This window comes from Choristoneura fumiferana, chromosome 5, assembly GCF_025370935.1.
Source record: "Choristoneura fumiferana chromosome 5, NRCan_CFum_1, whole genome shotgun sequence".
NCBI classification, from domain to species: domain Eukaryota; kingdom Metazoa; phylum Arthropoda; class Insecta; order Lepidoptera; family Tortricidae; genus Choristoneura; species Choristoneura fumiferana.
This window is the reverse complement of record NC_133476.1, coordinates 11,994,169-12,016,143: the sequence shown is the minus strand read 5'-3', so window position 1 is coordinate 12,016,143 and position 21,975 is coordinate 11,994,169. Positions and strand designations below refer to the sequence as shown.

At 37.0% G+C, this 21,975-nt stretch overlaps 2 protein-coding genes across 2 annotated transcripts; one reads left to right on the top strand and one right to left on the bottom strand.

Annotated features, from left to right (window-relative positions):
* Positions 1-120: 120 nt before the first annotated feature.
* Positions 121-12,028, bottom strand: LOC141428135 (F-box only protein 21-like). The gene is made up of 10 exons (XM_074087905.1): positions 11,693-12,028; positions 10,731-10,862; positions 9,983-10,132; positions 8,480-8,666; positions 7,102-7,293; positions 6,261-6,568; positions 6,038-6,176; positions 5,863-5,937; positions 5,566-5,782; positions 121-4,811 (listed from the first exon to the last, which is right to left on the bottom strand). Exons 1-10 carry the CDS (start codon positions 11,857-11,859, stop codon positions 4,621-4,623), a joined length of 1,758 nt encoding a protein of 585 aa, XP_073944006.1. The 5' UTR covers positions 11,860-12,028; the 3' UTR covers positions 121-4,620.
* A 2,998-nt stretch (positions 12,029-15,026) lies between these two features.
* On the top strand, positions 15,027-20,946 carry LOC141428134 (uncharacterized). The gene is made up of 5 exons (XM_074087904.1): positions 15,027-15,173; positions 15,484-15,619; positions 16,588-16,673; positions 19,593-19,749; positions 20,331-20,946. Exons 1-5 carry the CDS (start codon positions 15,099-15,101, stop codon positions 20,597-20,599), a joined length of 723 nt encoding a protein of 240 aa, XP_073944005.1. The 5' UTR covers positions 15,027-15,098; the 3' UTR covers positions 20,600-20,946.
* Positions 20,947-21,975: the final 1,029 nt, after the last annotated feature.

The following is a 21,975-nucleotide window of genomic DNA, read 5'->3' as shown; positions in this document are numbered from 1 at the left end:
ATTTCGATATCGACATTATTCCAATAATTGATAATAAAGGTATGAAAACATACCGACTTATAAATAAAATCTATTGCTACTTTTTGGTATAGCGGTCCTTGTTAAAAATATAAAAAACTATTAAAACAACAATCAATATATTATTCAGAGTTACAGACACTTAAATACATATTTTAACATATAATTTTATCTATTATAATTTAATATTATCTATACTAACTTGTGCCACTTTTTATAAAGACGACTTGACAGTCAGTGGTTTTCCTAGTATTCCAATTTTTTTTTTATCAGCTCAATTCTTAAAAGACTATACTAACGATTTCTGATTATACCTACAAATTGTATGAATCACAAGTCCATCCTGATAGGCAGGCGCACTCTTAGGTTTGCCGGCTTTGCCGTGCATTGGTGATCTGTGTGAATTGAGAATTCTGTCGATATTCCTAAATCTAAATTTAAAAATTTAAATTATTCACTACTACCTTTTACCCGCGGCTTCGCACGCGTAAACTATTCGGTCTGGTAGTTGCAATTGAAATTTTCGGGATTTTACAAAATTCCCCTGGAAATTTCCAAAATTTATATCGTGGTCTTCATTGAGGTTGTGTTGTGAATAACTGTACAAAATTCAAGACGCTAAAATTTTAAAATTTTTCCTTATCCAAATTCAAATTCAAATCATTTATTCAGTAAATAGGCGGCAATGGGCACTTTTACACGTCAGTTTTTAAAATACCAGCGCTTTCGAAAAGACCATCATTGCCAAGAAGAATGCACCGCAAGAAGCTTAGCAGAAAGTCATTTTTTTCAAAATAAAATAATTACAAATAAAATACTTAAAAACTACAGTAAGTATACAATTAAAGAAAAAATTACAAAATAATAATAATAATAATACACGGATGTATGGGGTCCCTTAGTTACAAAACTATCCCGTGGAAACATCGGGATAAAAATTAGCGTATGTGTTATTCCAGACGTCCGGCTACCTACATACCAAATTTCATGCCTATAAGCCCAGCGGTTGTTATTTCGAGATTTTATCCCTATCCCGTGGGAATATCGGCCTAAAAAGTAGCCTGTGTTATTCCAGAGGTCCAGCTACCTACATATTAAGTTTCATGGCTCTAAGCCCAGCGGTTGTTATTTCAAGATTTTATCCCTAGGTATCCCGAGGGAATATAGGGTCAAAAAGTCGCCTATGTGTTATTCCAGACGTCCAACTACCTACATACCAAATTTCATGACTCTAAGCCCAGCGGTTGTTATTTCGAGATTTTATCCCTATCCCGTGGGAATATCGAAATAAAAAGTATCCTATGTGTTATTCCAGACGTCCAACTACCTACATACTAAATTTCATGGCTCAAAGCCCAGCGGTTGTTATTTCAAGATTTTATCCCTATCCCGTGGGAATATCGGGATAAAAAGTATCCTATGTTTTAATCCAGGTTATAAACTAACTTTCCGCCAAATTTCATCCAAATCCGTCCAGCCGTTTAAGCGTGAAGAAGTAACAAACATACTCACTCACTCACTCACAAACTTTCACATTTATAATATTAGTAGGATAAGTAGGAAGTAGGATTAACATTCATTTTTTAGTTTTTCGTAAATAACTTGTTAACGCTGACCCACAGCAAAAAATAATGTAAGACATTTAAGTAATCTCTAAAATTCTCTACAAAAAAGATTCTATACATTTTTTCTCTGAGATCAATACCTATTTCACGAGATATAGCGGGAAGATGGACAGTAAAAAAATAAGCATATTTCTTTATTTATGGCGATGGATACATGCTTGTTAAATTTTCACGCAGAAACTACTGAACGGATTTACATGAAATTTGCCATACGGGTAATATATACCCTGGATTAACATAAACGCTACTTTTTTCTTTACCCGCGACTTTTCTTTTACTTTGCTCGCGCAGAATTAGTATGTAGTTTAAAACTTTGTGATCCTTTTGATCCCACAGGAACCATAGATCATTTTGGAATAAAAAGTAGCCTATATGTTAATCCAGGGCATTTATATTTAAGCAAACGCGTTCACACTTGCTCATTACCTTTACCCCTTCCACCCCTGCATCAACTATAGTCCATTCAGGATAACATTGGACTCTAGAAGGTCACAGAAGAAGGGGTTCGAAACATTTTTTGTGATGTCGTAATAATGATGATGATGATGATGATGATGATGATGAATAAAAGAAGTAATAAGTTGAAGTCGTTACTTTGTTTACTTTGTAAGTAGATTGATTAATACGTAATGTACTTACAAAATAACACAAATTGATACGTAATTTGCTACATAACATTAATTCGATTTATATTTATACATATTTTAAAAAAAGTGTTAAGTGAACTCATACGGTCTCATTCTCGGTATTCTACTCGTATTTTCTGCTATGAAACTCAAGCTTTTTTAAATTCCAAATTTCATCAAATTTGATGCAGTGCTTTAGTTGTGAAAAGTTAACTATTCGTATATGAAAAGGTCATCACACTGGTCCAAACTGGCGATTAAAAACTGTAAATAATGTACAGAATATTTCTTGAGTTAACAATATTATAAACGTTCCGTTTCTTGCCGAATGTTCTTTTCCTCTGCCTCTTTAGGTATTTTATAGGACGACGTTTCTGTTTTGAAAAAAAAACAGGAAAAGTTTTTTTATTGTTTTTAAGTTATGATACGAAAAATAACAAAGTTAATTTCACTAATATTATTAATTATAATTGCGAAAGTGTGTAAGTCTGTATGTTTGTTTGATACTACCACTTCAATTCTTAACCGCTGAACCGATTTAAGTGAAATTCGGTATGCAGATAGTACAAGTTCCGGGGAAGGACATAAGATAGTTTTTATCCCGGAAAAAAACATAGTTCCCGCGGGATATCGATAAACGAATTCTACGCGGACGGAGTACCTGGCAACAGCTATACTTTTTTTTAGCATTAGAAATAAGGTAAACAATCTTTTATAAAAAACAATAATTATTACTTATGATACTAAAATAATGTAAATAATCATATGTCCTTGCTAATTGTTACATTTTTGCTGTGACTTATTTATCAAAAGTATTTTTCAATAAAAGTACACTTCAAGATCGCTTACCTTCTTTTGCTAAAAAAAATCAAGTATAGTATAGAATAGTTAGCCAGAATCTGCGCGTTACAATCTCCGTGTGCTGTGATAAGCGTGTTCAGAATAAACGCATAGTAAAATAGGGGAAGTAAGTTCACTACAATTACATCGTGCGGCTTAAATGTGTGCGCGCCGGTACGCACGCACCCGCCGCACGCACACTGATAATTTAAGGAGGATTAAGTTTTCTGCAGTCAAGGCTGCGCTGCTGTCGGTGCCGTACGTTTCGGTTTTAGCTCGCTTACGCTACGTTTTGATCACCTTTACGTTCGCCTACTCGTACATACGTATTTTTTTGTATTAGGTATAGTCAATAGTTGTAAATTAGTAGTATTAGTATATAAGTGTAGTGTAATAGTTTCGTGCAAGTACACATGAAAAAATAATAGATAATAGATAGTACCTACCTATAAACAATATAGTTATAGTATTATGTGTAGGTAAACATGGGTTGTATGTACAGTCGCCATCGCCACTCCGGCCAATATTTTTAAATTAAATATTTTAAAACCTTAAATTGCTAAGTGGCTCTGAAGCGGTAACGTTTCGTTTGCTCTGCCTACCCCTTTTGGGAATACAGGCGTGATGTTTGTGGGTGTGTGTATTTTTAAATTAAGTATAATAATTATAATATAGCGGCATAGAATCTTGTTTGTCTAGTTTTATTCTCTTTGAGAGTAATAGATACCTATATGGCTTCAATACCATTCGCGTACACAGTTCTTGATTTAGACTATATTCTATTCCCCTGTTTCACCATCCGTTGATTAAATTTATTTCACGGATAAATGTGATGCCTTCTCTGTTTTGTTCGAATAGACGGAGACGGCGTCACATTTATCCATCAAATAAAATAAATCAATGGGTGGTGAAACAGCCCCTTAGAATCAATAAACGTTAACAATAAACATTAAAGCTCAAAACACTGCGCAGCGCCGTACGGGAGCATCGGGTCCACTCTGAAAACGTGAACGACGCATCGACGCATGGCAATTCCTTACCCGCAGCAGCGCCACGCACATAATGCGTTAGAAGTGTTAAGACTTATGTAGCTACACTTATAATACACCAATAATGTCGTTTCCATGTGAAGGTATATTATTTTAAAAAACATACTTTCAGTCATCAAATTACCATCAATATTACGATAATGCGATCGACCCGATTTTAGGAAACTATTTCCAATATTTCTAATCATCCGTATAATTTAATACCTATACATAATGTATATAGTTATTTAATTTATTAGCTTCCTTGGGTACGGTTACCAACGATCTTTTTTTTTAGTATTTTTATTGTAGCCCTGTTTTCCGGGCAGCAGGCAGCGTGTTAATACACGCCTAGTTCAATCTCGTGCGTTCATTGACTTACTAGTGTGTAACATAATGTAACGATCTCATAAAGTCCCCGCGTAGAACTACGCTTGACAAAAACCACACTAACGCTGCATTTTTATAAAGGGATCTGGAAAATTAGTCGTCCGTTTCGGATAACAGCTGGTGTCGTTCGCGGTACACGTTGACTATGGCTTCGTCCTCTGGGAATTCTGCGCGCTTCTCGTCGTTGGGCACATAAGCAAATCCATCAAAATGAGTGAATTCCGTCGCTATGACATCTTCGAGGTGATACATGCGGGTGGGACGCGCCAAATCTTGTAAATTTTCTGGAAAATATAATTGATAGGTATTAAAAGCCTATTTATGCCGGTAATCTTGCCCGTTTCGGCGTTTTTCAATAAGTCATTCTATGACTATACTATACTAGCTTTTGCCCGCGGCTACGCCCGCGTGGAATTAGGTTATCGCACGCTGTTCCCTCGGGCACTGTGCATTTTTCCGGGATAAAAAGTAGCCTTTGTCACTCTCTGACCCATAAACTATCTCTATGCCAAAAATCGTCTCTCCGTTTCGACGTGAAAGACGGAGAAACATACAAACACACACACCTTCGCATTTATAAAATTAGTATGGATTTGCATTACAACCCAATTTTAGTTTTTCAGTTACTATGATCCATTAAGTGCCGTAACTTTTTTTAATGATAGTTGCAAGATATCTGTACAACGTATTGAGTCGGCATTTGGCTTATGAACTGAGTTAACCAACTGTTTAGTGTTGTTATTCTGTCCCGTGCGTGACCCAGGAGACATTAGTGACACACTTGCTTAGAAATATGTTAGCTATGTATGTATGTATACTACTAGCATGCTTATGAGATGAGCCATGAAGAAATTGCCTTAAAACCGTTACAACTCCTAAATTTTAGTGGGTTTGTACCCCATAAAATCATACTTACGAGAAGTGACCCAAGAGCCGTTACCATGGCAAACAGCCACACTAAAAAGTTGATTGACCTAACTATGTTTATATTACTCTGATCTGAATTAAACGATTTTTTATTTATTTTTAAAGTCTGACCTTGGGGTACATATCGCTCTGATTGATCAACAGCTATGACGTTGTAAAATGGTTGAGTGACTCCAAAATACAAGCTCTCAGCTGCCATCTGACACTGCCACTTGAGAGCGCACTGCGCGTCCCACCCGCGGATGATGCACACATAGTCATATTTGTTGTGGTAACATGTCATACCCACAGCATATTTCACGTTACCTCCATGCCTTTTAACGGAAAACTGAAAAAAGGTAACAAAAAACATCAGTACTTTCTCTTTTTGTTCTATTACCAAGTAAAACAATTCAATATTGTGCTTACTCTTTTCTTGGCGCATTCAGATGGTACAACAAGGCTTGACAGCGACTTTATAATTTCCATATGCACAGCGCTTAACTAGAAGAACAGTAATAATAATGAATTATTAAGAAAATCGGAATTAAACGGCTAATTTTATTATAGTGTTGGCAACACTGCCAAATAAAAATGTACTTACATGCTCCAGATTAAGAGGTGCGTTCATTGCAGACAAGTGAGTCTGATCAAGTAAGTATGGTAAAAAGTTGCGATAAGATGTTGGCGTATTCAGATTGGTACCCAGAAAATCCAATAAATGCAAAGCATTATATGTGTTACTGGAAATAATATTATTCGATTAGTTTTGTTAAAATATCAGGATATCACTTAAACAAGCGTTTTCTCACAGTTTGTGTACCTACCAATTGCGTATTGCTCCCATGCTCATGTGGAATGATGAGCAGATGTATTGCAATAAAGAATCAGGGCAGTATCTGTAATTAGTTGCTGGCCCATTTTGTGAGAACGGGCAGCGGCGCCGACGGTTAAGCTCCCCACTAGTCGGGTCTACTGTGAACACTTGAGGGTTCTTGGGATCAGAGTTGTCCCTCCACTCCAGGAAAAGGTGGTTTGGAAAAGCGATTAACTCACAGTTAACACCGCATTTCTTAGCTACTGCTTGATAAATTGCAGTAACGACAATAACATTGCCCACTTTAGTATTGAGGACCTAAAACAAAAATGAGCTTATTTTGTTTGTTTCTTTAGTCAGTTCCGGTCAGTAAAATCAGTTTTTTTATATGTATTGTCAATTAATGCACTGGCAACTTGAATACACGAAAAAACTGGTACCAGTAGGTCTCGCGCACTGAGGATTGCGTATCTATAAAAATCCAGTGTTAGCCCTGTTTCTAAGGAAAATGTACGCAGTGTGGACTCAATTTACGTTTAGTCAAAATACCATAAACGGGACTTATCACGCTATTTATACACGAGTAATATTTATGTCTGTGTTTATGGTATTTTGACTATGAGTGAGAATCACGAAAGTTTGAAACGTTCAATTTACGTTTGTTGATCGGGACCTCCTTAATTTTTAATAAAATTGTTATTATTTGTTGCTGTAACGGCATTAAAAATATCAATATCAAAAAGGGAGAAGCAGTCGCTCCCTTGTGACGCCCTTGTTCCTATAATATCATGTATATCCATCGAGTACCTTCGTTCATTACATGCAATCCAAGTTTAAACAATATTACAAACCCTAACGATGTCCAGTGTGTCCAAGTTAGCGGCCGTGGTAACCGCCATATGCCTCTGCCGGTAGACTACCTGCGTCACCGCTGCTAACACCTCCCGATCCACTACCATTTTTTCCCTCGGCACATCTTCTAATGATTTGGTACCACGTTTTTCTTCAAGAATTAATTTCACTCTTTCAACTAGATCTGCAATCTAAAATGGTAAATACTGTTGCAACTTCATCATATAATTTAGTTCTCATATAAACCGTTGATTGGAAGAAATAAAAAACCCTACTGGGAGGAACCGTCACATTAAATTATTTTTCATCACACTTGCTCGTAAATAGTGTCGTTACATGCAGGCTACCTTGGTTGCAACCCCCCAAATAAAACCCTCGACCTTAATGTGCTTGTCATGAAGCCCGTGGTCAGTAAATTAATCATTGCCCGTACTATTTTTCTTGACATGAAGCCCAAGGTCGGTAAATGAGTCAGTGCCCGTACTGATGGCGCTGCGCGCGCTCCTGCTGCAGGACTACATGGTCTACATGCACACGCACGTTGCGGTGCATGCTGCGGGAGGGGAGGGCGACGCTGCCAATAGAGCAGCCTAAGGTATCGCCAATATTTGGAACAATTATATTTTTTATATTAAATATAATGACCCGGATAACTCACGTCTTAAATCGAGTTTAGCTCGCTGAGTCGCGTTGCTCCGAAGACGAAGGGCTACGGATTAGCCCGAAACATGTCGAGCTAAACTCGATTTAAGACGTGAGTTATCCGGGTCATTATATTTAATATGAGTGAGTCTCACGGTAGTTTCATGTTCAAAATTATATTTTTTCTTTTAGAAATATAAAATTTTACTCGCAAATGTGATGAAAAACATTGTATGTCGCACGGGCGGTACTAGAATTACGAACATCGACTCATTAAAGCCCTCAGTCTTCGACTTCGGGCTTCTAATAGACTCTCGTTCGTAATTCCTTATTTACCGCCCTTAAGACACAATATACTAATTTATTATTGATCATACATTTATAATCGATTTCCCATACATTCGAAAAGGTTCTTTACTTCAGGTTCTATACTCGCTCTTCCGCGGGTGCGCAGCTGACGCTTATTTTTGTAAAACTGCTGAAAATGAGATTCATATGGTACAAAATCAGTGGGATAAATGCAACGCTTCTCATTAATCCTATTAATTCAGGTAGACGCAACCTCACACAATTTAACATTTATAATATAATTAAGTGTATGTGTCGCCACTTTCTGATAAATTCTTGATTTATTTCCTGAAAGACTGATATGATACAGTCGCTGTTCATTTTAATCAAGCAATATCTATCAGATAGTGGGGTGAAACATGCTCTATGTGTGATATTAATGGTTACCTTGCTATCAACATCCTCATCAGGATGCATGGCAATGGTATCAATCCACTGGATAAAGAAGTTACAAACTATCTCAGGAGGCAGTTCATTGCCCATGTGAGCCCTAACCCACTTCAAAGATAAAAATGTATGGATCAAATGCCTGAGAACTATTCTTGCATAATGCATTTCTGTCAATGTATAAGGCCTGAAAAGAGAAAATCAGAGATCAAAATCTATGCTTGATTCAATTAATCTTAATCTTTCATGAATGGCTTCTCATGGGTGTGTTGAAAAAAAAACCGGCCAATAGCGTGTCGGACACGCCCGAAATAGGGTTCCGTAGCCATTACGAAAAAATTAAGTAATATTTTTCTAAGGATTTCGTATTTTGAACGGAATAATCCAAGTTTAGGTTATTTTATACCTTAGGCTGCTATTTACTCTTAAACTACTATTAATTATCAAGAAAACTTAACCGTTATAGTTTTCCTTGTAAGTTCGATATACTTACTAACATCCTGAATTTTTTCAAATTTTTCCACCTACCCGTTTAGATTTTAGAGGGGGGGGGGATGCTCGATTTTAATGAAAATTTGCACTTTAAAGTTAAATATTTTGCAAACAAATCACTGGATCAAAGAATAGTTTTAGCAACCCCCTAATGGGTTTAAAAGACCTATCCAACGATATCCCACACTACAAGATTGGATGAGAAAAAAAATCACCCCCACTTTACACCATGGGAGGTATTCATTTAAAAAAAAAATTTTATTGTACCATTTTGTCGGCATAGTTTACATATATACTCGTGCAAAATTGCAGCTTTCTAGCATTGATAGTCCCTGAGCAAAGCTGCGGACGGACGGACAGACAGATAGACAGACACACATGGCGAGACTATAAGGGTTCCGTTTTTGCCATTTTGGCTACGGAACCCTAAAAAGAGGCGAAAAAATAAAGAAAGCGTATAATCAAGGGTGGCAACTTCACAGTTTCACCTTACTTTACTTTCCCTAAAACTACACCAATGCAGAGCTGGGGCTGGGGCAGGTCACTAGTTATCCTTACTAATATTTTAAACGCGAAGGTAACTCTGTCAGTCCATTTGCTTGTATTTCTGTCCATCTGTTACCTCTTCATACTTAAACCGATGAACCAATTTAGATGAAATTTGGTATGGGGATGGTTTGAAACTCTAGGAAGGACATAGGATAGTTTTTATCCTGGAAAATGACATAGTTCCAGTGGAGTAGGAATAAAAAAATTCTTGTCAGACAAAGCTGTGGGGAAAAGCTAGTATACAACAATAATACCCCTTATTTTCTTTCACTGTTCCATTTTCATTTCCACCATACCATCCCAGCCTATCTACGTCCCACTCACTGCTGGGCACAGGCCTCCTCTCTGAACAAGAGGGCTTGGGCCATAGTTCCCACGCGGGCCCAGTGCGAGTGCAGTGCATTTTCATTTCAGTATTAGTAAAAAGTTAGTAATGAGTAAAGTTAGCAAATAAATACTTACTTCCGCACTTTCTTGCCCTCATCAACTATTATATTGCCTTTTCTTATTAATTCTTGCAATATACATATTGAATAATTAAAGCTGAACCGGCTCTGTAGAGCTACTTTGAAGAAAGGTCGCACATCTTGAATGGACACATCACTGTCTTGTCTGGGAAAGTGTAAAAATTTTTTTTTTATTCGACTGGATGGCAAACGAGCAAGTGGGTCTCCTGATGGTAAGAGATCACCACCGCCCATGAACATCTGCAACACCAGGGGTATTGCAGATGCGTTGCCAACCTAGAGGCCTAAGATGGGATACCTCAAGTGCCAGTAATTTCACCAGCTGTCTTACTGTCCACGCCGAAACACAACAGTGCCAGCACTGCTGCTTCACGGCAGGATTAGCGAGCAAGATGGTGGTAGCAATCCGGGCGGACCTTGCACAAGAGCCTACCACCTGCAAAAATTGTTTTATGATTCTATTTTAATAATAAGGTTGCCAAAGGCTACATTGTATTTTGGCTCGCAACATTATGTTGGTTGAGTTGTTGTTCTTAGCAGGAGATTACTTTTATAGTACATATTTGTAACACTGCAAAAAGCACAATTTATTGCATTATTTTAATCCCTTACTGTATCATCACTAGTAATGCTTTAGTTTTGAAGCTTATATGTAAGGTATTTCTTCTATAAATCATCAAAAACATCACAGTTCAATAATGAAGCTTTTTAACACTAGTAAATAGATGTCATAAAATCTATACCCATAAAATTGAGGCGACATAGCACATAGGTTCACGTAAACTTGCTTTTGCACTGTGTTGAACCCTTTTAATTCATTTAACCAATTTCCATCACAATGTTCTTCAAGTATTTTATAAAGATGATCAGGTAATCTGGAAGAAAGTATAAAGATTGATATATTTTTTGTCAAAATTCTGTCTGTTTGCTATCTGAATAAGGCATAGGTATAGATAGAATAAATCATAGTACTCAATCAACTAACAATGTGTCTTATTTAGACATGCCCAAACTCACTGGTGAGAAATTATGTAGTAAGTTGAATATTATTAGTTGAGTGCACAAATGTAAGGATTATGAAAAATGTTACGAGCAATTTAAGAAAAACAATCAAAAGCCCAGAAAGTAATAAAAAGTAAGAAGAGTAAATAGCTACTATTGATCAATATGTTTAGAATTTTTATATATAGAATATTTTTTTAATAATTCTGATTATCTATATTAGTGTTGTGCTTTATTATATTTCCACTCCCTATCAAATCATCAACATGAGACCAGAAATACAGAATATTGTGTTGTCAGTTAATTGCCATAGGGCTATAAATTCATATATCAAAGTTATTAACTTGTAGCAAATGTAAATTTACTTAATTTAATTGCTGAACTCAATAATACAATATGTAAATCGGCAATTGGTAAAATCAATAAAGACGTATTACATAAAATTTAAACCTCTAACCACAAGACAAAATCGTCTCGTATCAGACCAGTGTAGAATTATGTTACAAGTCAAAAATGGTATGTTTTGCACAGAGTGTAAGTTGTTACAATGAGGCCTCACATTTAATGTGTTAAAATTTACCATGAGCTTTTCGGTGAAGGAAAATATCGTAAGGAAACCTGCATTTACTTAAATACAGCCCTTTAAACTTTTTTCTTCCATTCCACTAAAATCTCAGAATATGCCTATAAAAAAGTTACTTACGATCGTTTAGTAATGTCTTTCCAAAGATATTGATTACTTTTCACAAACTCATTAAAACGTCTGCAAGTGGCCCCAAATCTCAAAATGTCCCTTCCATTATTTTTCTGAAGAATAAGTGAAATTATTTCATTTGGTAAACAGTTTATGGAACAGATTTCTTCGGCCATTTTAACGTAACTTTTCCAATCGCGATTACTAAACAGACAGAATTTCTACTTGTGATGATACTTTTGTTCTTCTTTATCGTGTTTACCACAAATTTTCATGACAACAAAAAAATTGCAGCTCCTGGGACCAAGCCCTTCCACTCCATCTTAATTGACAGTTGACAGTCAATGTCACACCACACAGAGTAAACTATTATATGTCACACACAAATGAAATGACATTTCATTTGTGTTTTTTCTACGGAAAAGGTAAAAACCGAAAGCCATACAACAAATTCAGGTATTAATTTAGTAAATAATGTTTTAATTTAATTCTATTTTTTTGTCTGATAGTCACCAGAATCAGTGGTTATTCATTAACTGTAGGTCAATAGAGGCCTACCTACCACACCACACACTAAATAGTGCGAATTTAAGAAGACATATATATGATACATTGTGTCAGCGATGTTAATGTGCTAGGCCTGAAGAAATCAGGAATTCAGGAATGGTTAAGTTACTGGGTACGGTTAAGAAACTGAACTGAAGCTTGATTTTATATTATGATAACGTTGCAATCTAATTATTATGTATCATAACTAAAAGAATCTATACACACAAGTGTATAATCTACTTACTTACGAATACTCTACATAATCTATAAAAATACTAGCTTTTACCCGCGGCTTCATCCGCGTGGAACTCGGTTATCGCGCGTTGTTCCCTCGGAAACTGTGCATTTTCCGGGATAAAAGTAGCCTCTGGCCCATAAACTATATATCTCTATGCCAAAAATCACGTCAATCTGTCGCTCCGTTTCGACGCGAAAGACGGAAAAACATACAAACACACACACTTTCGCATCTATAATATTAAGAATGGGTATTTCGGGGATCTCGGAAACGGCTTCAACGATTTCGACGAAATTTGGTATGTAGGGGGTTTTAGGGGATGAAAAATCGATTTAGGTTGGTCTTATATCTGGGAAAACGCTTGTTATCGAGTTTTAACCCGAGCGAAGCTCGGTCGCTCAGGTACTGACTAATAAAGTCAAGCCGTAAGGTAAGTACTAAATTTTGTTAGGACTATTTAAAAAAAAACCGGCAATAGCAAGTCGAGTTCACGCATCGAGGGTTCCGTGCATACCACAAAATAAAAATAAAACAAACTGATTACCTGCAGGGTTACTACGAAATTCCTTATACTTTTTAATACGAGAGTGAGAGGGACGGTACGATACGAACTTCGATTTTCGAATTATGGAGACTATTTTGGAATTTTTTTCTTAGGACGAGTCTCGCTTGATCGCTTTTTTTTATTTGTTATAGGTATGTCTATTATCATTCAGAGTTAGAGGTTTGTGTGTTGAAATGTAACTAATGGCGATAGAACGACAATAATACGTTTTTAATGAGGACTACTCTTTTTCGCTCTATCTCTGTAAAACTTAAACATACAAATTTTGAATTCGGAATGATAATAGAGATAAATATAGGTACAGTAGGGCTACTAAGAAATTCGACGTTCGTATCGTACCGTCCCGCTGACGCTAATATTATTTCATACGAGAGTGAGAGGGACGGTAGGTACTACGATACGAACTTCGATTTTCGAATTTCGTAGTAGCCATGCAGGTGGGAATAACCCACATACGAAAGCGTAGCGGCGACAGTATCTCCGTTTGTTTAACCAAAGGCTTGGCACGAAACCCTAAAAGCTCCATTAGTCGAACTCCAATTATATCACAACCAATTGTCCCTGATTTCATAATGTGACAAGTCACGCAACTGTTTTTATGGGTTCGGTAGATACATATTTGTACTTACCTCATCGATGACGAGAAATGTAGTTACTTAAGTAAAATTCAAATAAATATTCCCGTCGTCTGTTCGTTCCCCAAGTGCGCGAGGATCTTGCAAGAATGAGACCTCGGGCGCTTTTGGCTGCTGAAGTTTTTTTTTAAATTATTCCTCGTCGGTGGCAAACAGGCATGCGGCCCGTCTGATGTTAAGCAATTATCGCCGCCTAGGAACGCTTGCAGCACCCGAAGTATCATTCGCGCGTTGCCGACCCTGCATAAACCTTTTTATACCCCTGTTGAAAACCACGACAGGAAGTTCTTGGGAAATTCAGTCAGTTTGTCAGTTGGGTAATATTTGTTGCAATGCAGACATGAAGAGATTCAAGGGTTAGTTACTTAAGTCGTTTTAAACGTGTGAATTGTCAACCCAAAGGAGGACGACCTCCATGTATCAGGCAGAAGCGTCGGTCGAAAGGTGTTAAATAGGCAGCGCTGCAGTAGCAAATGGGTAAATTTCAAAGGAAGCTTTACTTTAGGCACCTACTACTTACTCTTACTTTATAACGATAATACTATACAATCACTAAATAATGATTAACTTATACCAAAAATAGAAAATTATTGTCGACGTTCTCACATTATTTCAAACACTCTTGCTAACTCTATCGCCAATGCGGAGGGATTCAGTATACCCTTAGTGTAAGTTTTCGGTTACAAAATACGTCTCGATCGCGTTATGGAAACACGAACAGCGCCTCTAGCGGAACGTTTGCGATGTTCGTGTTTCCATACAAATTGAGAATTTAACGTATTGTGTAACCGAAAACTTACACTAAGGGTACAAACTATTATTAACTGCTTAAAGCTGGATACTTTTTCAACTTTACCTCATATAAGATTGTTCTCCTTTATTCAAAGTTTCAAAAATAAGTACCACAGACTTATTCCGACGCAATAAGGCTACAAAATCACTTATTTTGTAGCGCCCCCATTTTTTCACCTTAAAAACCTTAATAACATAGGTATAGTCTCGCCTAATGAAGGCACAAAGGTGAAGATTCTTTTTGGGCTTCTTACCGCCCCCCTCTAGGCTTCCAGCGCCCACAAGGGGGCGTTATCGCCCACTTTGGGAAAGACTGGACTAAGCTTAGCTGAACCAGCACAGGCGGCTGCGACTGCTTTTGTCGCTGTTTGTAGGGAAGATTACTCGCATGACAATCTGAATTTTATAGGTTGTTCTGAAGCGGAACCCACATGGCGTGCGATAGCTTCAGCTTGTCCAATTTTAGTCATGATTTTGTATAGGTACATAAGTATAACATAATTATTTAATTGTAGTCTATCTTTACCAATTCATCGCAATATTTACCTACTATAGTTAGTTTATAGCTATCGGCGGTGTAATACTTGTAGTTCATAGCTTGGACTTTCAAAATGTGGCAGTGGCGGTTAAAATAAAATGGCATTTGTATACAGTTGTTGTTTTTGGTTTTCCCTGCGCTTAGGAGGTATTTTAATTGGTTTATTTTCATTGGTAAGTATTTATTGCACGTTATGTAGGTAGATACTGATTTAACTGTAAAAATGTCGTCTGCGTAGAATTCGTTTATCTTATCGCTTTCCCGCGGGAACTATGCAATTTTCCGGTATAAAAACTACCCTATGCAAGGAAATAGGTAGTCTGAGTACTCAAACTATGTGTATACTGAATTTAATAATATCAGTGGGATTATACTATGTAAAGATTTTTAAGTGATTATGCTTAACATTTTTACCCGACTGCCCAAGGGATGATTAGGTACATTCAATTAAATTAAACACGCAGATATTATGTAACTTATCAGGTTAAAGCCTTGATCGTGTTGGTCGCATGTGGTATGGCCCACGCAAACCCGGAGAAAGTCAAAGAAGAGATTATAATGTGGACCAATGACCTGATATTAATTTATACCAAGGGTTACATGGATAATCTGACAGCAAGTAAGTTTTCTCCATCGATCATTCGTCAGTGCTGACTTAACACGTGAGATAACCAAGAAAGTAGTAGTGAAGGTATAATCGTGATTATAATGATAAATGAAATACAGTGTGTGGCCCAGAACCGGGGATAATATTAAAAGCCGAGGCTCTATAGTCACCGGTAATTGGATCATCATGGTCCCACTTAATTAAAATCAAAACATAACTTTTGGTTTTTCTCTAACAAACTTAATCGTAAATTCAATGTACGCCATCCTAGAACCCAACTATAGGTAGAGCCATTCACGATGACGCGTGCCGTAGTTCTAATACCAATGTCATTAATGTCTAATTTTGACAAAATCACGCGTCTTCGTGGATGGCACTAGGTATAACGTCGCCTGTCATGCTACAACATCAAACATTTTGCTTTACATTGCTTCTTCGAATAAACTTTAAAGAGCAATAAAAAATAAAAAAATAAATTAAAAGTCGCTGAACTAGTGTTGTACGATCTATGTTTTAATTATTTATTCATGTTACAGGCCACACCCGGTATAACTTAACTAACATTTACCTTGCATGTTCCCTCGAGAGCTGTGCATTTTTCCGGGATAATTTAATACAACTTTGCAGGCCGCTGGCCGGCAATGCGACCGTCTTTTGTTTCAACGCGCGCTCTGCGACACAGCCTACGCCGAGCAGCCAGCACCCGCAGGCGCCGCGCCAGCAGCCAGCGCGACACGCACGCACACAACAGGGCGACCAGACTAGCATCCCGCCAGCTTGATTTCTCGTTTTTTTATTTTATTTCATGTCATGTTTGAGAAAAGCACTATACAAGCCTCGGCCGGAACGTGGGGTTGCCGGCCTCGCAGCCCTATCCGGCCTCGCTACGTTCGGCCGTCTATATCTACTTGGCCGGCAACCCCCTACTTCCCGACCTCTACAGTAATGTACTATTATCAATAATGTGTTATACATTTCAGATTTGGAACGATACACAGCTTATTGTATTAGCGTCACATGCCTGTACATAATAACATGTTTGTCATTTATCTACGGGGCTTACACGGTCAGTGTTTTATAATTATAGTATACTTAAATACCTAATACGTAGATCTAGTAATTAGTGTTTACCGGGCGGCTTCGCATGCATTAACCATTCAGTTGAATTGAAATTTCGGGATTTTACGAAACTCGTGGGCATTTCCAAAATCGTCGTCTTCATTGACGTTGCATATTAAAACAATCGTGTCTTCATACCTATGTATTCAGCCGTGTTTAATGTAATGTAAACGCTCTTAAGTAGGTATATGAAGTGCATATTACAAAGCAATATTTTAGTTATTGTCTTTTCACTATTACACGCCAGGTGTCAGCACATTGTTTGTGATTTTTAATTTACATCTGTATTACTTTTTCGAATAGAAGTTAGGACCAGCAATCGCCATAATTTCAAAGTACCTATGTATAAACGTGGGAGCATATCTGGCGGCATTGGTTTCGGTAGCACCAACCGGAGCTCATGACTTTCCTCTTCTTTTTAGAGTTCCGTAGTCAACTAGGAACCCTTATAGTTTCGCCATGTCGGTCCGTCTGTCTGTCTGTCCGCGGCTAAGCTCAGAGACCGTTAGTAGTAGAAAGCTGTAACTTGGCATGCATATACAGTTGTGGTCATATAATTAAGAACGATTTTTTATAGAGAAGATTTTTTCAAACTGACAAGTGTTACTAACTGCATGTATATTTTTGTACTTCTCTCGGTATCGTAAAACTTTTCCGTACTAGCGGTAAATTTATTTATACATATAATTGGCTAAAAAATAAATATATAAACTTTATACATTACATCTAAACCTAGTATTACTACTTACTGGCTGGTCATATAATTAAGAACGCTGAATAGTTTATTTTTTATTCAAATTTATATAGAGAACGGACGGCCGCTTTGTGGTTTTAGGTTATTATTCGAATAATTTTGGCGCCATTTAGTGCCGTAAAAGTCTTAAGGGCGATTGCTTCATATAAAAACAATGGGGAAAAATAAAAGTTGTGATAAATCTACAAGAGAAGTAATACTAAAACTTCGCGACAAGAATTGGTCGTATAAACACATAGCCGATCATCTGCAATGTTCAAAAACTATGGTTTTCCACGCCATAAAGCATTTTGCCACGTATCAAACTACTTCAAATGTTCCGCGTGTACCTAGACAAAGAAAGTCATCTCGTCGAGATGATCGAAATATCGTTCGTTTGGCAAAACAAAATCCTTTTAAAGGGTCTAATACCGTCTAATGAGTTAAGAAAAAAATATTTTGGCGAAAACAACCCTTCAGCAATCTCGGCACGCATTATTCGAAGGCGTTTGGTGGAAGAAAAGTTGCACGGAAGGATAACAAGGAAGGTGCCTATGTTGAAACGGTGTCATAGGCAAGCCCGCCTTGCATTTGCAAGAAGATATGAAAACTGGACAGTCAGACAGTGGAAAAACGTTCTTTTTTCTGACGAGACAAAAATAAATAGGGTATGTTCTGATGGCAAACGATATGTAAGATGGCCTTCAAATAAAGCATTCGACCCAAAGTACACAAAAGTGACTTTAAAGCATGGCGGAGGAAATGTGAAAATTTGGGGATGTTTTCTGGACATGGTGTTGGACCTGTTAGGCTGATAGAAGGAAACATGGATCAATTTCAATACAAAAACATACTGGAAGAAACAATGTTACCATATGCTGAAGGCGTGCTTCCGGTTATTTGGACATTCCAGCATGACAATGATCCCAAGCATACTGCACGTACCGTTAAGGAATTCCTCACATCGCAATCAGTTTCTGTCTTAGATTGGCCAGCCAACAGCCCCGATCTTAACCCAATAGAGCATCTTTGGTGCGAAGTCAAGAAAAAGGTTTCAAATCGACAGTGTGGCAATTTAAGAGAACTGTATGACGTATTCTTAGAAGAATGGAACTCTATCTCTCTTGCGAAATGTCAAAAATTGATAGATTCAGTGCCTCGCCGGTGTTAGGCAGTAATAAAAAGCCGTGGACATGCTACTAACTATTAATTTTAGTTAAAATGTATTAAATTGCTTTTTTTGTGTACAAACTTCACGTTAGTGTGATTTAGTTAATCTAAGTTTCAAATAAAAAAACTTTCGAGCAGTTCAATAAATCGTTCTTAATTATTTGTCCAGCTTCATTACTATTTTAATTTGTTACTAAAGAGAATAAAAACAAAATTTGTAAAAAATTGTCAGCAATTTTATTATTTATTCTTAATCCCGTTTGCTCTATACATGAGGCTATTTCATAACGTAACTAGTTACTTCTAAGAAGGAACCACGACTACACATGACATGATTTAGTTAAAAATAATCTGGAACTTCAAATCGTTCTTAATTACATGACCACCACTGTACATATTATGATATCAGTCACGCCGACAAAGTGGTAAAAAACTTTAAGTACTTATTTATCTAGCTAAATACTCAAAGGGTAAAAATAAACAAAAACATTTTTTTAGGGGTTTCTCGACTATTGTGTGGGGTATCGTTATTTTGATTCAGTGATCTGTTTGAGAAATATTCGACTTTAAAGTGCAAATTTTCATTAAAATCGAGCGTCACCCCCCACTCTTAAATCTAAACCGGAGGGTGGAAAATTAAAAAAAAATCAGGATGGTAGTAAGTATATCATAACAAGGGAAACTATAACGGTTATGTTTTCTTGGGAATTATTAGTAGTTTAAGAGTAAATAGCAGCCTAAGGTATAAAATATACCTAAACTTGGAATATTCCGTACAAAATACGAAATCCTTAGAAAAATATTAAGTACTTAATTTTTTCGTAATGGCTACGGAACCCTATTTCGGGCGTATCCGACACGCTCTTCGCCGGTTTTTTATTCCGTGTGTCTTCCAAAATTCAAGAAGCAGAATTTCATATATGAGTGGTGTGTTGTGTTTCATGTGTTCATTTGTATGCGCAGTGCCACAACATCCTTATGATCGCCTACTTAGTGGTAGAACTGGTCAGACTCGTAATACTGTCGATGTTGGTGGTGACCGGTCTGTTGGTCCTAAAGAAGAATACGATGGACATTGGCCTTCTGATTGGGGCTAGCGTCGCCAGCGGATTTCTGCTGTGTAAGTGCCTTTAACTAGGTATGTACCTATATTTAACAAGATAAAAGTAAGGACTTACAGCCTTATTCATAAAAACTTAACAAGCCTATGTTAACTAACAAATGCTTTGTCCCTTTCTAACAAATACAAATGTCGAAGTGACAGATAAGGACAAACGAATTTTAGCGGCATTTTAACTAAAATAGGTTTGATTGTCGTTTATGAATAAGGGGGGTAAAACTTTAGTAAAGAAAAAAATTGCGCTCTAAGAAGTACGAAAGGGTAGCACATGTTACCGACTTTCGGAGCTTATTATTCCTCAACTATTCATTTGGTCCGAAAAGTTGCTAAAAATGCTATTATTTTTCTTGGACGGAATATACATATTGGTATGAACGAAATCTCTTAGTTAAATAATTATACTTTCATAGACAAATGTATACTTGCTTTAGGTACAGTCACCCGCATTAATATCTGCCACAGCGGAGCGAGCAAAATATCTGACACGTCCTCTAGCCCTAGAAATAGGACCAAATAAGATATTTATGCACGCTTTCTTGTGTCAGATATTAGTGCTGGTAACAGTACAAATTTGGTTTCAGTGGGATTGTTCTACCTGTGGGTGTGCGCTGTTAATTTGCCGATACTGATAAATGAGATGGAGCGCGACGAGCAGGCAGCAACCATCGCGAGACTGCGCCAGGCTCTAGAGGCGAACAAATCCAAGACGTTCCATCGAGGCTTGGACGACATACCCTTAGCCAGAAACATGCAGACAAGCCGGGAGCCAATATTCACGGTAGCCCAGAAGAAGAGGAGTGACGGTTCAAGGATCCCTATATATTACTCAAACTTTCACCAACAATATTAATATTTAATTTATAAATCTCAATTGAGATGTCGTTTCAAAGTAACTGCAGTCGACCAAGTTCAATCCGAACTAAAAGAATATTTCTCCAAGGGTGCTTTTCACATTAATTTATGCCTGTAACACGGCATTGAACGTGATGATAAAAAGAAATTCTCAGTTTACCTATAGAATCGATCAAGAGATTCCTTTACCACCCTAAGGCAGTCAAAATAAATAAATATCACTGGAAAATTAAAACAAACTGACCTAGTTCTATAAGCATAGATTGTGTTATGGCAATCAGCCATTGTTTTTTTTCTGATGTCAAAACTATCACATAAAATAAAGCACTTACTTGGTCGACTATACATTGCGTAAGTATTTGAACATTTCAGTTATAAACTTCAAGTTGATAATTAAGGCCTGTGCCACGCGCGCTTTTTAGTTTGATGTTGACGTAGGGGAAGCCGATCCCGCCCGCCGTGATGCTTGGGACTGCTTCTGATCGATCGAGGTCTATTACTACGATACCCTGGAAAAAAAAACCGTTTCAAACGATAGAACTAAAAAACAGGTCGTAAGCATTTAATTTGACCTTCATTAACGACTGTGAAGTTTTATTATATAAAAATAAAGATTTTTTTATTTTATTTTGCCAGGTAGTTTCCATCAATTAACTGAGCCCTTTGCCGAAGTTAACGGAAATCAAGAAAAACACATTGTAGGTATTTAACTAAGCAGCAGCTTGTGGATCAAGTTTTTAAAAATAAATTAAAGAATACTAATAGAAAATCTTTCTACTACTCGATGAATGATTTTTAGGGTTCCGTAGCCAAACTGGCAAAAACGGAACCCATATAGTTTCGCCATGTCTGTCTGTCTGTCTGTTCGTCCGTGGTTTTTCTCAGGGACTATCAATGCTAGAAAGCTGTAGTTTTGCACAAAGATATACGCACCTTTAAAATTAAACTGAAATAATTCGAAATTTTCTCATTTTAAAATTCAACCATACCTATTGTGTTTTATTTAAAGTTTATTTTGGAAACGTGAATATTTTGAATTGTTTCAGTTTAATTTTAAAGGTGATGTAAACTATGCCGACAAAATGGTATAATAAAAAATTAAAAATTTTTTTTTTACAGTACCTCCCATAGACGTAAAGTGGGAGTGATTTTTTTCTCATCCAACCTTGTAGTGTGGGGTATCGTTGGATAGGTCTTTTAAAATCATTAGGGGGTTGGTAATGGCTACGGAACCCTATTTCGGGCGTGTCCGACGCGCTCTTGGCCGGTTTTTTTTATTTACCTACGAGACTATTATAAATTATAATGTTGTTATAACAACATAATAATCTTCGAATTCGAATCCTAAATTGACAGATTAATTATGTTCATGTA

Excerpts from the sequence above, each read along its gene's own strand:
- LOC141428135 (XM_074087905.1), bottom strand. The coding sequence starts at position 11,859 with ATGGCCGAAGAAATCTGTTCCATAAACTGTTTACCAAATGAAATAATT. Across the intron at positions 10,133-10,730 it reads ATGTCGCCTCAATTTTATGG|ACAAGACAGTGATGTGTCCA; the intron begins GTATAGATTTTA and ends ACACTTTCCCAG. Across the intron at positions 7,294-8,479 it reads ATGAGGATGTTGATAGCAAG|ATTGCAGATCTAGTTGAAAG; the intron begins GTAACCATTAAT and ends TTACCATTTTAG.
- LOC141428134 (XM_074087904.1), top strand. The coding sequence starts at position 15,099 with ATGGCATTTGTATACAGTTGTTGTTTTTGGTTTTCCCTGCGCTTAGGA. Across the intron at positions 15,174-15,483 it reads TAATTGGTTTATTTTCATTG|GTTAAAGCCTTGATCGTGTT; the intron begins GTAAGTATTTAT and ends GTAACTTATCAG. Across the intron at positions 19,750-20,330 it reads CGCCAGCGGATTTCTGCTGT|TGGGATTGTTCTACCTGTGG; the intron begins GTAAGTGCCTTT and ends ATTTGGTTTCAG.